General features: G+C 53.3%; 1 protein-coding gene and 1 long non-coding RNA gene across 3 annotated transcripts in view; both read right to left on the bottom strand.

Moving 5' to 3' along the window:
* The window catches only part of LOC115511714 (testis development related protein), a 40230-nt gene extending 34521 nt beyond the window's left edge, over positions 1-5709 (bottom strand). The window contains exons 1-2 of one of the 2 annotated variants that reach the window (XM_030312035.1): positions 5682-5709; positions 4618-4810 (exon numbers count right to left, since the gene is read on the bottom strand). In XM_030312035.1, coding sequence (XP_030167895.1) covers positions 4618-4725 — 108 coding nt within the window. In that variant the 5' untranslated portion in view covers positions 4726-4810; positions 5682-5709. Of the gene's footprint in view, positions 1-4617; positions 4811-5681 lie in introns of those variants that run through there. The other variant, XM_030312037.1, reaches the window with a different exon arrangement.
* LOC115511715 lies at positions 2909-4605 on the bottom strand. Its single transcript, XR_003968142.1, has 2 exons — positions 4183-4605; positions 2909-3993 (listed from the first exon to the last, which is right to left on the bottom strand). It is a non-coding gene; the product is annotated as an uncharacterized LOC115511715 (long non-coding RNA).
* Positions 5710-16634: the final 10925 nt, after the last annotated feature.

Consider the following 16634-nt stretch of genomic DNA (forward strand, 5'->3'; position numbering starts at 1 on the left):
TTTCTAGGCTCCCGGGTGGCTCAGTCAGTTAAGTGTCGGATCCTCGGTTTCGGTTCACGTCATGACCTCACAGTTCATGAGTCCACGCTGAAAGTGCACACAGCCTGCTTGGGATTCTCCCTTTCTCCCCCACTCTCTGTTCCTCCCCTGCTCACGCTCTCACTCTCTCGCTTTCTCTCTTTCAAAATAAATAAGTAAACTTAAAAAAAAAGATACCACTTTTCACCCATCAGGTCTAAAACTTTGCAAACACTGCACTATACCGTACTGACACGCCTCTCGTGACAGGTTGGGTCACGCACGGCCGACATGCATCCATGCGGCCTCTTTGGGAGAGCAATTTAGAGACAGCCATCAAATCACAGACGTATATGCCCCCGGACTCAGTAGCTCCACTTTTAGAAATGTAACCTCAGACACGTGAAATGACTCATGCTGCGTGTTGTAACAGAAAGGGACTAGAAATAACCTCCTAAAGGTCATCTACAGAGGACTGCTTTCTTAAAAGTCAACATAGCCAGGGGCGACTGGGTGGTTTAGGTGGTTAAGCATCTGACTTCGGCTCAGGTCATGATCTCACAGTTCGTGAGTTTGAGTCCTACATTGGGATCTCTGCTGTCAGCACAGAGCCTGGAGCCTGCTTCAGATCCTCTGTCCCCCTCTCTCTCTGCCCTCCCCTGCTTGGTCGCTTGCTCTCTTGCTCTCCAAAATAAACACTTTTTAAAAGTAAAACCTTTAAAATAAAATAAAGGCATTAACTTAAAGCTAGCTGAATCGCTTTGCAGCCCAGCTCAAAGCAACCCAAGAATGGTCTAAACTCCCACAGTGTAGTTCGCCCCGAGCCCCCCTCTCTGCTACTGCATAAAACCGACAGGCAGGGATCTCAGAAAAGGCTCAGCCTCCATGTCCATCAGGAGAGGTCCAATAAGGAGCGCCTGGGTGGCTTGGTCGGCCAAGCGTCCAACTCTCGATTTCAGCTCAGGTCATGATCCCAGGGTCCTGAGATCGAGCCCCATGTCAAGCCCCGACTCTGGGCATGGAGCCTGCTTAGGATTGATTCTCCCTCCCTCTCTTCCCCTCTGCCCCGCTGATGCACTCTCTAAGAAAAAAATGCAGCCTTAAAAATGAGATTGTTTTCAGCCACTGCACCTAAACAGGAAGTGCTCCATGAGACATACATTACTGAGGGAACAATTCAAGATGCAGAAAGATGTTTACAGTAGGAAATGTGTTTGTGTGTGTGCATAAATATTTCTCATGGATAGCCATACAAAAAAAAGTGACGACACTTCCTATGGGAAGGTGGGAAGAAGAGCTAACACGGAATATGCAGAAATCCCTCCCTATATGCATAGGAGGCTTTTAAAAATAAACATTAGACTCATCAAAGCTTGTCTCTCCTTCTTGCTGGGATGAGCGCTGGGTGTTATACGCAGGGGAGACTCGCTGGACTCTACTCCTGAAATCATTATTGCGCTACGTGCTAACTAACTTGGACGCAAGTTAAAAAAATACATTATTAAAAAAAGAAACTCGTCTCTCCTTATTAAATGACTGCACTGAAGAACTCGCTTTATAAACCTTAACTGTATTCCAATGCAAAACAGCCTGTGTTCAGGACAATAAAGGCCAAGGCGCAAAGAACTGCTCAAAGTTTTTTTCTACGGTGTAAAAACTAACAGGCTTTACTCGACTCCAAGTACTGATTTTGAAGGCCTCAAATCTCAAACTTATTAAAACTTAACATTAAGCTATTGCTTTCTTTTTACACAAAACTCGGATTACAGCCGCATGACCTGATTTTCCAGAGAGGAATGCTAACACCTTCTTGAGTGAGGCCAGCACTCCTAGCCCGCACTCTGCCACCCAGCAGCCGGGAAGAGCTTGCACCAGCTTCCTGCTCGGGAGACGCCCCGTCCACAATCCCCGGCCCCGCGCCACTGACCCCAGGCCACCAACGGGCCCTCCCCCCCCCCCCCCCGCCACGATCCCCCAGTCCCTCCTGCCTGGGAATTCCCATGTTTGGAGGCAGAAGTTCTACAGTAGACTGGCCTTCAATTTTCACATTTCATTCTAAGAAGAGCTGGCTTTGGGACAAACCCTCCTGCAGGAACTAACTGTGGAGTGGGACTAACCCATCACGAGTAAACACGGCTCTGTCTTCTAGAGCAAAGAGTTTCCACACATCAGACCACACGTACACTTGATAAAGTAACACAACAGCCCAGTCACCTCTCACCCCTAGAAGAGGACACGGACAAAACCCAGGTGACTCTGGGTGTGGCCGTGACTTCTGAGATGCTACATGAAAGACACAATCCATGAAAAAAATAACTGACAACCTGGACTACATTAAAACCAAAAACTTCTGAACACAATGAAATAAAAAATTTCTGCTCTGTGAAAGACATTGGCCAGAGAGGACGACAAACCACAGACTAGGAGAAAATACTGGAGAAAGACATCTCTGATAAAGGACCATTATCCAAAATACACAAAGAACTCTTCAACACAGACAGTAAGAAACAAGTAACCCAGTGAAGAAATGGGGCAGAAGACCGGACACCTCACCAAAGATGTACGGTGGACAAAGGCACGTGACAAGACGCACCACACCCCGTGTCATCAGGGAAACGCAAATTCAGACAAGGAGACGCCACCCACACCTGTGAGGACAGCCCAAACCCAGAGCACTGAGCACGCCAAGTGCTGGCGAACGACGACGCGGAGCAACGGAAGCTGTCCCTCTCCCGCTGTAGGTGACGCAGGGTGTCACAGCCACTCTGGAGGACAGTTCGGTGGTTTCTTACAAAACTGGACAACGTCTTACCCTATGACACAGCAACCCCACTCTTCAGTATTTAACCAAGTAAAACTTTATGTCCACACAAAAACATGCACCAAGGTATTTATAGCAAAGCATCTTTATTCATAACCGCCCAAAGTTGGAAGTGACCAGCGCACCCTTCAGTAGGTAGAGATAAACGATACAAGCACACAACGAAAATCACCTAGGGCTAAAAAGAAATGTGCTCCCAAGCCACGAAGAGACACGGAGGAGCCTTGAACACATATGGCTACATAAGAGAAGCCAGCGTGAAAAGGCTCCGTCCTGGAGGATTCTAACTGTGTGACATTCTGGAAAAGACAAAGCCACGGACACAACAGAAAAGACCAGCGGTTGTAAGGGAGGGATGAATAAGTAGACCAGGGAGGTCTTCAGGGTAGTGTGCACGGTACTCTAATGGCGGATGTACTTCATGTTACATTCGTCAAAATCCATCGGACGCACCCCAGCCCGAGTGAACTCCGGTGCACAGCACGGACTCCGAGATCACCAGATCACGCAGGCGTCAGCGCTGGATACTGACTGTAACAAAAGGGACCGGAGAGTGGGGGAGGGCTGAGCTGTGTGGAGACAGGGAGTGTATGCCAGCTCTGCCTTTTCCACTCAATTTTGCTGGGTACCTAAAGAATAAAGTTTACTAAAATAGAAAAAAAAAAATACACCGTTAGCTAAGGTGACAATTCTGCAAGAAGAAAGAAGAGGGCTTTTACGATTAAGAGAAATGGGAGCAGAGAACATAGCAAGGTCAGCTTAAAGTTTTTGAGTTCCTCCAAAAAGAACGATACGGCAATAATTATTTCCAGTACAAACTAATTCTGCTGCCACTTAAAGCAACATGCAAATTCTCATCGTTATGTTCAGGAGGGTTGCTGCTTAGAGCAACCGTAAAAGTTTGAAATGAAAAAAGTCAGACGGAGCGCGGGCGCTCCATGACCAGAAAGTAAATGATGCGAGAGCAGCTAACTAGGAAGCGAGCCAGGTGCTGCATGAGACCCTCTCCGGGCGGGCGGGGGCGGGGGCGGGCACCCGACACCAGCAGCCGCCGGCACGAGCCCCTTCAGGTCGCAGGCCAGGAAGACACAGTCCCGAGAACGTTCCCAGGTCCTCAGAAGACAGATACAGATCGTCGGGAACTTCCACCACAGCTTTAACAGCAGCAGGAGTTTCCAAACATTTAACAAAAAAAAAAAAGAAAAGAAATTTTAGGACTACGTCATCAAAACAAACAAAAAAAAAAGCTTAATTTCTGACCTAAATTTCATGAGACAAGGAAGAGAACTATGCACTGGAAAGGGGGGGGAGGGGAACACATGTGTCACACACACAGGCCCCACCTGGGATCCTTTTAATTAAAAAATTCTAAACATTCCAAGCATATCTCCGAACTCATAAGGCCAGCGGCTTTCGATCTTCTGCATGAAGGACACCTGCCCTCTTCTTCCAGGCAGGCAAAGGTTGAAGAGAAGGAAATACCCACTTCGCCGCGACCCCGGGGCAGGCCCCCACCGCCCCCCACCGCCCAGCGCGGCGACGGCAGCCTCCACTCCGCAGGAAGGCCGGCGCGCCGGGACCGGGGTGCTCCGGGGTGTGCGCGCCCCGCGCCCTCCCGCCCGGGTGTTGCCCTGGGGTGGGGGTGGGCGGGCGGCGAGCACCACAGCACCGGGGCCCCCGGACGAGCCCCGGATCCGAACGGGCCGCACGCCTCTCCCTCCGCCCGGCTCCGGCCTCGCGCGCGCGCCGCCCCCCCCCCGCCCCGCCTCCTCCCCTACCTGCGCGGAGGCCGCGGAGGCGGCGGCGGGCGGCGGCCCCCCTTGCAGGCCGTCCTCGTCTTCGGGGGGCTCGTCCAGCAGCACCCGGCTCCGGCTCAGCTTCCACATGCTCCGAGGAGGCTCCGCGGTGCGTGCGTCGACGCGCGCCCCTCGTCGGCCGGCCCGCAGCGCGCGGACGTTCGGGCTGCGGCTCCTGCACGACCGGGACGCGGCGAGTGGGGCAGGGCGGGGCCGGGCGGCGGGGCCCGGCCCACCCCGCGGGGACCCGTCCCTCCCCCGGCCGCCTGAGCCCCCGCCCCCACCCCGGGCCAGGCCCAGGTCCACTGGGCACCGGGCTCCCCGCACCCAACCAGGCGCCCCCACCCCTGACCAGGCCGCAACCCGCCTACCCCCGCCGGCCTCCAACCCCTCCTTAAAGCCCCCCAACCGGAGGTCACCGCCCCCACCCCGGCCGAGGGCCCCGCCCCCGGGGTCCGGGCTCAGACCCCCAGGACCTAGCTCCCCCTCCGTCCGGCGAGGGTCCCGCCCCCTCCCCGCCCCCTCCGCAAGACCCCGCCCCTCGCAGCCTACGTCCCCCGGAGGTCTTCACCTCGGGCGCCCCCAAAACGACCAGCTTCATCCCGGGGTCATACCTCCTGGCCCCCACTCATCTGGGACCGCTCCCGCTTCACTCCCACCCTGGTCCGACCCTCCACCCCCACCCCGGGTTGACAATCTTACTTCGGGGACCCCTCACCACCCTGTTTCATCCCGGGTACCCCCAGCCCTCACGGTCCCTTCTCAACCCGGGTCCTCCCTCAACCCGGGACCCCTTCACCCCGGCCCCCTCACCCCTGGCCAGACCGTCCCCCACCCCAGGCTGGCCTCCTCACCCCTCCCCGCACCCCTGATCTCGGCCCCCCTCACAGCCCGCACTCCTCACCCCTACCCCGTCTCCCACCCCGGGCCGACCCCTCACCCCGAGTTGACCCCCTTACCCTAGGCCCCCCCCCCACTCCGGGCCTCCCCTTCACCCCGAGCCCACCCCCTAGTCCCCGGAACCCCAACCCAGTCAGACCCCTCACCCCGGCCGTGGGGCGCGGCCAGGTCCGCCGGGCGGCGGCGCGGGGGCGGGGCCCCGGCGGCCGGCCTGCGGTCACCAAGGCAACGGCCGCCGGACGCGGGGCGGGCGCAGTGCGCATGCCCACTGCCCTCTGCCCGCCGGGCTTCCGCCCCCAAAAGGAAAGGCGGCGCGCGCGCTGCAGTGACCCCTGCGGGAGGACTCGGCCCCGGGGCGACTGCTGTCGACTTAGGAGCCCGGGGTCACAGGTGCCCCGGGGCGCGGCCGCGCCCAGGATTCGGCACGCGCGCAGGCCCACCCGGCGGCTCAAGCGACCTGCCTGCCCCCGCACCCGCCCCATTCTGGCTCCGGCAGGTGCGCGCGGCCGCAGGTGCGCGCGGCCAGGCTAGCCGGGTCTGAGAGCCAACTGAAGCAGACCGCTGTGTGCAGGCGCAGGAGGGTACAGGAGGGGGGCGGCTTTAGAGGGATCCGTGCTGGGAGAGGTCCGGAAAAAGGCAGCAGAGTCGGCTAGACGTCTAGTAGCCTGGTCAGAGTCAAACAGCCCCTAGCCGCTTTGGACCCCGCACAGGCCTTGGAGCAGCGCTCTGGGCCTCAGCTGACCTGCGTCAGCACTGGCCCCTCGCGTTCACGAAGCCTGACTAGTCAGTGCTGCAGTTCTGGGGCAAAAGAATGTGTAAATGCTTTTCAGGGTTTCCTGACTATTGACAAACAGGTGTGGATGTGCCAGACAGGGTGCAGGTTACAGACAACCACCTGAAGGTACTTTTACAGGCATCTTGACAGTCTAAAAAGTAACACTGTTTCTAAGCCAAGATAGGTCACAGTCACAGTCATAAGGAGTGTGACAGAACCCCCCGCCTGGACCCCAACCTGGAGAGTCAGAGGACCCATTTGAAGCTGAGGAGTCCTTGCCCCTCCCATAAAGCCAGAAATCGGAGAGACACTTCACACATCTCAGAGTACAAAATGACTTTTATTTCCTGTCTCTGGAAAGAGTCAAACGATAAAATATACTCAACTCCACTGCAATCACAGAAGTGCAAATTGAGATGTCCAGCTGTCAACGAGCTAGAGAGTATGATGCTAAATAAGTCATCAGAGAAAGACAGTTACCTTATGATCTCACTCATATGTGGAATTTAAGAAACAAAACAAAGAAAAGAGACAAACCAAGAAACAGATTCTTAACTCCAGAGAACACACTGCTGGTCACCAGAGAGCAGGTGGGTGGGGATGGGGAGACAGGTGATGCGGACAAAGGATGCACCTGTCGTGATGAGCACTGAATAATGTACAGAATTATTCAATTTCAATATTATATGCCTGAAACTAACAACACTATGTTAATTATACTGGAATTAAAATTAAAAACTTAATTAAAAAGATACCCACCCATCGAAGTGGGTGTAACAAACATTTATAAAGACATATGTAGTGTTGGGAACAGTGTAGGAAAACCCTCATGGGCTGCTGGCAGCAGTGACAGTACAAAATTTTAGAAGGCAAGTTTCATCTATTTGCTAATAGCTATCAAAAGTTTAATGGGGCACCTAGGTGGCTCAGTTGGTTAAGCACTGCCTCTTGGTCTCAGCTCAGGTCTTGATCTCAAGGTCATGAGTTCAAGCACTGTGTTGGGCTCCACACTGGGTGTGGAGCCTAAGTAAAAATAAATAAATAAATAAATAAATAAATAAATAAATAAATAAATAAATAAAATATTAATATGCATACCCTCCTACCCAGCGTGTTTTCACACTAAATATACATTCATATATTACTTGAATAATTTACAAATATATTTCATAAAAGGAATCCAGAACCGTAAACACTATCTTAAGCTTTGTAACTTTACTACTCTAAAAATAATAATATAATCAAGGGCACCTTTTGGCTCTTTCAGAAGTGATTTGCAGCATTCTTTTAAATGAAAAGAGGGTCTGAATCTGTCTTTGGGGAAGGTCTGCAGGAGCCCTAAGAACAGACCCACTGGAGACAGGCATGCTGGCCCCTGTGGGGTTAGTGGTTAGGGTAGGGTCAGGGTTAGGGTTAGGGTCAGGGTTAGTGGTTAGGGTCAGGATCAGGGTTACGGTGATGGTTAGTGGTTAGGGTCAGGGTCAGGGTTAGGGTCAGGGTCGGGGTAAGGGTTAGGATTAGGGTTGGGGTTAGGGTCAGGGTCAGGTTTGGGATAAGGGTTAGGGTTGGGGTCAGGGTTGGGGTAAGGGTCAGGGCCAGGGTTATGGTTGGGGTTGGGGTCAGGGTCAGGGTTGCGATAACCTTTAGGGTTTAGGGTTAGGATTAGGGTCAGGGTCATGGTTAACATCAGTGTCAGTTTTGGGGTAAGGGTCAGGGTTGTGTGAGGGTTAGTGTTAGGGTTGAGGTAGGTTTAGTGTTAGGGTTAGGTGTAGGGCTGGGGTAAGAGTTAGGTTAATGTTAGGGTTGGGGTAAGGGTTAGGGTTAGTGTTGAAGGGGCCCTGTTTCTGAGCAGCATAAGCCAAATTTTAAATAGCAGCCAGCTACCTGGAAATCAAGACCATCTGGTAACCCAGAAATCCTCACATACTCCATAAGTCTCGAGGATCATGAGATAAATAGTCACACATACAGACTCGCACCTACCCACACCCACCCCGAAAGATCTCCGGACCCACCACACGCAAATATTTCAATCATGTAACACAAGAGAACAGTACAGAATAACCAGTAGGTATTAAATTTAGGAACTCTTGCTTCCTTGACTAAATAAGAATGTTAGAATTTTACACACACACACACACACACACACACACGCTTCTTCCTTCTTCCAGCCAGGTCCAACCAGCTCGGCCTTTGGACTGGAAAGGCTGAAGAGTGCAATATGCATAGACAATGTGGCAATGCTTATGGTATGAACTGTGAACACACTGAGAGTCTATACCCCAGGTCCCATGGGGTCCTGTCAAAATAAACACACTCCAAGCACAAACACTGATAAAAGTCAAACACCACAAAGCAGAGGTTACAAAACAAAGCCAGGATCCAAACACAGTCCTTTCAAGGACACTACAAACAAAACGTGGAAAACCAAGTCAGAACACTTCAACAAATAACCCAGATCCTTTTATTCATGCAAGAGGGGCCTGTGCTCAGACCAGGGGCTTCCTTTCCGCGATATAGCCACATTTCTTTGCTTTGAAAATCTTCACTCTAAGTTAAGCTGTAACCCCCTGCGAATCCAGGACAGTCTGGAAAAGAAGGCCAGACTTACTAAATAAAAAATGCTAAATTCCAGTTTATTTTAAACAGCATTCGTGTCATTTCTAGGAGAGCACGGCAGGGAAGGACATCTAGGACCGGAGGAGGTGAAACGCAGCAGCCCCAGCATGTGCCTGATGCAGGCGGGAACAGAGAGAAGTCTGTTTGGGGCTTCAGGGTTCTGGAATTCTTTTTTTTATATACTTTTTAAAAAGTTTTATTTATCTATTTTTGAGAGAGACAGAGACAGTGTGAGCAAGGGAGGAGTAGAGAGAGAGAGAGAGAGAAAGAATCCCCAAGCAGGCTCCACATTGTCAGCACAGAGCCCAATGTGGGGCTCAAACCCACAAAACCAAGAGATCATGACCTGAGCCAAACCGAGAGTCTGACGCCTAACCGACTGAGCCCCCAGGTGCCCCTGGCCTCTGGGAATCTGAGAAGCACTCCCCACGTGCTCTAGGCCTCTGACCTGCCATCACTTAGTCACTCATTTATGATTTTTATAAAATTAACTCATGCAATTAAACTTCACACGTGGTGCACTGCACACGATTCGGTGTCACAAAGACAACCTTACACGTAAGAATTTGTTTCTGGGGGCGCCTGGGTGGCGCAGTCGGTTAAGCGTCCGACTTCAGCCAGGTCACGATCTCGCGGTCCGTGAGTTCGAGCCCCGCGTCGGGCTCTGGGCTGATGGCTCAGAGCCTGGAGCCTGTTTCCGATTCTGTGTCTCCCTCTCTCTCTGCCCCTCCCCCGTTCATGCTCTGTCTCTGTCCCAAAAATAAATAAACGTTGAAAAAAAAAAATTAAAAAAAAAAAAAGAATTTGTTTCTGTGTCCAGAAAGACATGGTTAAAAAACCTTCCATGAGCCCCACCGCCCTTCGGAGGAAGCTACTTTAGCCTGAATTGCCCTTGCTGGCTCCTAGAGCCCCTGAAAATTCACTAGTGGAGAAACACTTTTTACTTATTAAAGGTCGAGCCTACCATCTCTGCCTGAAGGCTCAACTTAGATTTTACCCTGGCAAAATTAATTTCAAATGAAAGTATGGCCTATGGTACCACATAGAACTTTCTAGCAAAATTACTTGAAAACTAAAGCAACTGCCTCAGGAGAGCGTGCATGCCTCCCCCCCGCCTCCCGACTTGGAGACCACAGTTCCCAGGGAGGTGAGCTGCGTTTCCTGTCTGGGACTCACTCCTCACACGGCCTGGGAGCCACGGAGGCCGTGTCCAACGGCCTGAGCTCCAGATCCTTCACTGTGAGTACAGAGCCACACAACGTTCTATACCCATCACACCTTCTCCGGAGCTTCTCAGGTACCCCTCACACGTGTGCATTCCTAGCATAGTGCCAAGAACAAACTGTGGGCCAAATAAATATTCGCGAATCGATCCACTCATTCTCTCAGCTCAACAGCACAGGTAGAAATAATGCTGGAAACTGCAGCTACTATTTACTGAGCGCTTACTGCACACGAGGCACGTGGTTGTGTTTTATACACATTATCTCATTTAATGGAAGGAACACAGCATTTGAAGCCCATTGCCCTGGATTAGAAATCTAGCTCTACTTAGAAAAAACAAGACCTGAGAAGAGTTTCACCAAAATGCATGCTCGTCATGCGTGGGGAGTAAGCCTGGGGGCAGAGTGAGGAGACTCCACTTTGGTTTATATAGTTATAGAAGTTGTTACCATAGATTTGTATATGTCACACACCGTGTATGGGCCTCGTGTGGTATATATCTGCTATGAATTATGTATGCAAGGTGTTCAAAAAGTATTTGCTCTTTTGATTTTTTAAGAAATCTACTTTGTGAGGGGGGCCTGGGTAGCTCAGTCGGTTAAGCGTCTGACCTCGGCTCAGGTCATGATCTCACGGTTCGTGAGTTCAAGCCCCACATCAGGCTCTGTGCTGACAGCTCAGAGCCTGGAGCCCTTCGGATTCTGTGTCTCCCCTCTCTCTGCGCCTCCTCTGCTCGTGCTCTCTCTCTCTCTCTCAAATACAAATAAGCATTTAAAAAATTTAAAAAATAAAAAAAGAAATCTACTTTGTGAACTATAAACAGTTCACACATTGCAACAGACAGGGAATTTACAACAAACTCAAATAATTGATTTGTTCTAATTTATTTCCTATTTTTCACATAAAAAAACCCTACAATAACCTCAGCGACTGCATCCAAACACATACATAGTGATACATAAAGACTCACATTCCTGCAATTAAACATAATGTATACCATATATATTATAAATAGTCATGTACATATTCATGTGAAATGTGTTTTCTGTTCTGGTACTGTTCTGTTTTTCAGATTAAAAAATCCCTTGGCAAATTTTGCCATCTCATCATTTGCACTACAACTCGCTGTGGGGTAGGAATGGGAACGCCTCACAGGAAAGAAACCGAGGAGGAAAGAGGAATCTGGAAGGCTTGCTGACGCATCGAGATGCGACGTGCATTTGCTGTGAGGCTTTGGGAGAGTTACTTACCCTCCCTGAGCCTTGGATTTCCATCTGTAGCCTGAGCATGATTCCTCTACCTCCCACTCGCTTGTAAAGCCCCCAGGAACACAGTTTCTGGGTCTCAGGTGCGGGCTCTGGGTCAACACAAATGGCAAAACACCTGCTTCTGCGACCTGAGTCAGAACTCGGTCACTTAACAAGCCCTGTGTGAGGCGACAGAAATGCTACCCTTGACCAAACTCCAGGGAGGCTCCTCCAGGGCCCTGACCCTCACTGTCCGACCTTTAGTGCCAGCCCTGTGGGGCCTGTGTCGCCCAGTCTCAGGGAGCCCCCAGCTCCGTGTCTGACTAGGCTCCTCACCGCCCCCCAGGTGAGTCCGATCGCCTGGCCCGCCTTCAGCATGAAACCCGTCTGGAAGAACCCCCAGCCCCTGATGCTTCCTCGTAGTGGTGTCCCTCCACGCCCCACCTGCTCTGGGGTGCACACCCCACCCACTGGGCCCCACCCACCGGTCGCCAGATGGAGCCCCTTTCCACCGTTAGCCCTCATGTCAGAATAATCTTTCTTTTTTTTTTTTTTTTTTAAATTTTTTTTTTAACGTTTATTTATTTTTGAGACAGAGAGAGACAGAGCATGAAGGGGGGAGGGGCAGAGAGAGAAGGAGACACAGAATCGGAAGCAGGGTCCAGGCTCTGAGCCATCATCTGAGCCCCCCCGACGTGGGGCTCGAACTCACAGACCGTGAGATCGTGACCTGGCTGAAGTCGGACGCTTAACCGACTGCGCCACCCAGGCGCCCCAGAATAATCTTTCTTAAACAGAGGTGCCAAGGGTGGGGACACGGCCTTTGTTAGAACAGCATTCACCCCTCACACCCTGAAAGTAAGTGTGAAGGCACAGAAACAGTGAGCCCCACCCTGCCTCCGAGCCCTTCCCTGCAGGCTGGTCCCTGACTGAGGGCCACCTTGGAGGGTCAGCCAACCACCCAGTGCCCCTCCGCCGTCACCAGACCCAAGGCCAGCACCTTTTAGTCCCCACTTCTCCCGAGGGGGTGGTAAGAGTGCAATCATCCAAGACAGTGGCAAGAAGGCCACGAAGCACCCTCACCCTCCACCCATCCTTCCTTTTTAAAGCAGTTTGTATCTGATGTCTCGTCTGAGTCATTCCTGTGTCTTAGTTAACAAGGGCGGTATTTATTCCTTTTTAAATTACAGTCATTTTAAAAGGCTTTCTATCTTTAAATAGTTATATCTATACGTTTTTGAAATATGGAAACAGAAACTCATAAATATGCATTTTGCAATGTTTATTTGTTTTGAGGAGGGGTGTGGAGAAAGGAGAGAGACAGAGAGAGAAACCCAGGCAGGCTCTGCCCAGTCAGCACAGACCCTAGCAGGGCTTGAGCTCATGAACTGTGAGATCGTGACCTGAGCTGAAACCAAGAGTCGGATGCTTAACTGACAGAGCCCCCACAGGGCTCCCTAAACATCATTTTTAAAGAACCTGTTATCAGGGACAGGATAGCAGAGGCGAGCCCAAGCGGCCGACCCAGGGACGGCTTCCCCAGCTGCTCCTCTGTGACGTTGAGTCACGTCACCTCTCTGTGCCTGGCCCGCCCTCACAGGTGAGTAAGGCCTGAGCTGTGACAGGTGTGATATCATGTGGCACCTCGGGGACCTTCAAGCCGTGCCTGGGGCGCAGTTAGTGCAGAGAACCTGCAGACAGTCTCCCTGAAGGCCCGCAGCCAAGCCCAGAGGAGGATGACCCAGAGATGGAGCTGGGACCGCCTCAGCCACGGGCCGACCCCGTGGACCTGTCCCCATGGACACCTGTCCCCACGGACCCCGTCCCCTGACCCCTGGCCCCACAGACCCTGGTCCCCACGAATCCCGTCCCCCGACCCCCGTCCCCACGGATCCCCGTCCCCGCGGACCCCTGTCCCCACGGACCCCATCCCCCGACCCCTGTCCCCACGGACCCCTGTCCCCGCAGACCCCCGTCCCCTGACCCCCGTCTCCACGGATCCCCGTCCCCGCGGATCCCCGTCCCCAGGGACCCCCGTCCCCATGGACCCCCGTCCCCTGACCCCCGTCTCCACGGATCCCCGTCCCCGCGGATCCCCGTCCCCAGGGACCCCCGTCCCCTGACCCCTGTCTCCACGGACCCCTGTCCCCACGGACCCCGTCCCCTGACCCCTGGCCCCACGGACCCTGGTCCCCACGAATCCCGTCCCCCGACCCCCGTCCCCACGGATCCCCGTCCCCGCGGACCCCTGTCCCCATGGACCCCATCCCCCGACCCCTGTCCCCACGGACCCTGGTCCCCACGAATCCCGTCCCCCGACCCCTGTCCCCACGGATTTCCGTCCCCGCAGACCCCTGCCACTGGGCCACTGGAACCCCGGGGAAGCTACTTCTGCATCAGGGGCCTCAGGGTTGCTCCAGCAGGAAGGCCGCAGGGGGTGGGAGGGCTGGGGGGATGACACCTGGAGGACGGAGAGCGGCCCACTGTCGCTACCAGGGCAGTAACGCCTGCTCCTGAGCCAGTACACAGATGCTGGCCAGGCTGCCTAGGGGGAAGGGGTTAGAGTTGCGGCTGGCCAGTTCCCTGGGGGTCTCAGGGTCTTGGGGGGTTGTAGGGGAGGAAGCCCCCCCACCCGTGCCCTCCTGGGTTCCAGGGTCCCCCCCTCTGCCCTCCTGGGTTCCAGAGCTGGACCCAAGAAACAAACACAACAGGAGATCATGTGTGTGAGTTCCTGAACGGGGAACACTGCTGTTCTGAGGCCCCCGCCCCTTCTCCCGGGCAGAGTAATGACTGCAGGGGATGTGGGCCCTTGGAGGGGCATTTGGGAGGTGTGGCCATGTGTAACAGTGTGGGGTGGGGCCTGTGACAAGCGTCCATCCTCCCAGTGGGTCAGACTCCAGGGACGGGATTGGTACCAAGTGCTTCCTTGGGGGGGGGGGCAGGGGGAGCCGGGGGGGTCTGTGTGCAGGCAGATGCGAGCATTCACAGAAAGCCCCTCCAGGCACCTGCTGGTTCTCCATCGTCCGCTGCTCAAAGTAATCAATAGACCCAAGCATCAACTTTGGGCTGCTGTGTCCTGAACTCCTTCAGTTAACTTTCCGTAAGGACTCCCCTGGGGCAGGGCTGGGGGAGTGTCCGGTCTTGGGGCAGCTGGGTGCCCGGCTCACTGGCAGGGTGTCAGCACACAGGGCCGGCTGCCCATTTCGGCTCACACACGCGTGCGCGCGCACACACACACACACACACACACACACACACTGGAAGTGCAGGAAACCCGCCCGTCTACACTGTGCTCACGAGGCCCTATGCAGGAGAACCAGGTAGACCCGATGGTCTCCAGCAAAGAACTTGAGGGAATAATTAGCTTTCGTTGACCCTTGAGTAAATCCCAACTCACCATCGGATCTGTCCCTTTTTAAAGATGTTAAATGTAAAAAAAAATTTTTTTAAGAAGAAAAACAGCAGGACAGCAATTACAGCCTTCGACAGAGGACTGCTGCCTCCCCCCCTCCCCCCTGTGCAAACTCCAAACCCAGAGGAGTGAAGCACTGACCGGGTGGCGGCGGGAGGTCGGCTCAGAAAGCCCTGGGCCCACAGTCCCAGGAAGGGAGGTGTTCGCGGTGGGGGACGCTCACGGCCCACACCCCCCCGAGCCTGGACCTTTCACGATGCCACGCTCTCCTTTTCCTTCCCCTCTTTGCCTTCTCTTCTTTGGTTTGTTCTTCTTTTTGTAACTGTGTTATTTGTTCATTTATTTATGAGGGGAGGGGCAGAGAGAGGGAGAGAGAGAGACTCTCAAGCAGGCTCTGCCTGTCAGCACAGAGCCCGACGTGGGGCTCGATCCCACAAACCATGAGATCCTGACCTGAACAGAAACCAGGAGTCAGTCGCTAAACAGACTGAGCCACCAGGCGCCCCTAAACTGCATTTTTAAAAGTCTTCTTACACAATTTGCTTGTTCCTTCTCATTCAATTTAACAGCAATATATTTGCTATACTCATGTGAAAATATTCAATACGTTTTAAAAAATATGTATCTTTTCTGCTTACAAGAATAACACACGTTCACAATTGGTAAATAGTGAAAAGCACAGAGTAATGAGACTTTTGCAATTACCAATCTGCAATAGCTCAGCAATCATGCCCAGCGACTCGGCACTTGAGATGCACGACCAACAGGGCGCTGCGATTTTAAACCATAATGCCACCCCCCCCCAGGCCCTGCCTGCTCCGATCCTTCCCCCGTGGCCCCTGCACCTGCACAGACCCCCACCTCAGGGCCCCCTGGGTCCAGGGGTTCCCAGCCCCCTTCCCACCCCCAACAGGCGGACTTGAGCCGGGCCCTTGTGTGTCCTTCCTTCTTCCAGAGCCAGGAGCTCCTGTCGATCACCTTCTGCCCACATCGGGCGGCACGTGGGCCCCTTGGCCAAGGCCATGCAGACCCCTTCCAGGAGGGGGCTCCTTACTCAGGAGCATCTTACTAGTGGGTGACTGACCCTACCTCAGCAGCCCTCCCTCCCCGCCTCCCCTCTCCGTCTCTCCCTGTCTCTCCCTCTATCTCTCTCTCCCTGTCTCTCTCCCTGTCTCTCCTTCCCTGTCTCTCCCTCTGTCTTTCTCCCTGTGTCTCTCCCTCCCTGTCTCTTCCTCTGTTTCTCTCTCCCTGTCTCTCCCTGTCTCTTCCTCTGTCTCTCCCTCCCTGTCACTCCCTGTGTCTTTCCCTCCCCGTCTCTCCCTCCGTCTGTCTCCCTGTCTCTTGGTTCTGCACGTATTTGCCTGGTGCATTTTGTAGTTAATTCAGTCCTGAGGTTAAACCACATCAAGGTCCACCTGAAGGGAAGGACAGGCCAGTTATAGGGGCATCTTCAGAGCAGACACGTCCCTAACGCTGACCCCGCTAGATAGATGAGCCCGTAATTCCACATGATGAGTGCAGCAAAAACCACGGTTTCAAATGGGTGCCCACTGGGTGCCCACAGATTTTAAAATAGGCAGGAATTACGGTGAAAGTTGGTTAAGTGTCCAACTCTCCATTTCCGCGCAGGTCATGGTCTCACGGTTTATGGGTTTGAGCCCTACATCGGGCTCTATGCTGTGTCAGCTTGGAGTTGGCTTGGGATTCTCCCTCCCGATCTCTCTCTCTCAGCCCCTCCCCCCTCTCTGGCCCTCCCCCACTCTCTCTCTCTCTCTCTCAAAATAAATACATTAAAAAAAATAAAAATAAAAAAAACTAATGC

Source organism: Lynx canadensis, chromosome B1 (assembly GCF_007474595.2).
Source record: "Lynx canadensis isolate LIC74 chromosome B1, mLynCan4.pri.v2, whole genome shotgun sequence".
Lineage (NCBI taxonomy): Eukaryota > Metazoa > Chordata > Mammalia > Carnivora > Felidae > Lynx > Lynx canadensis.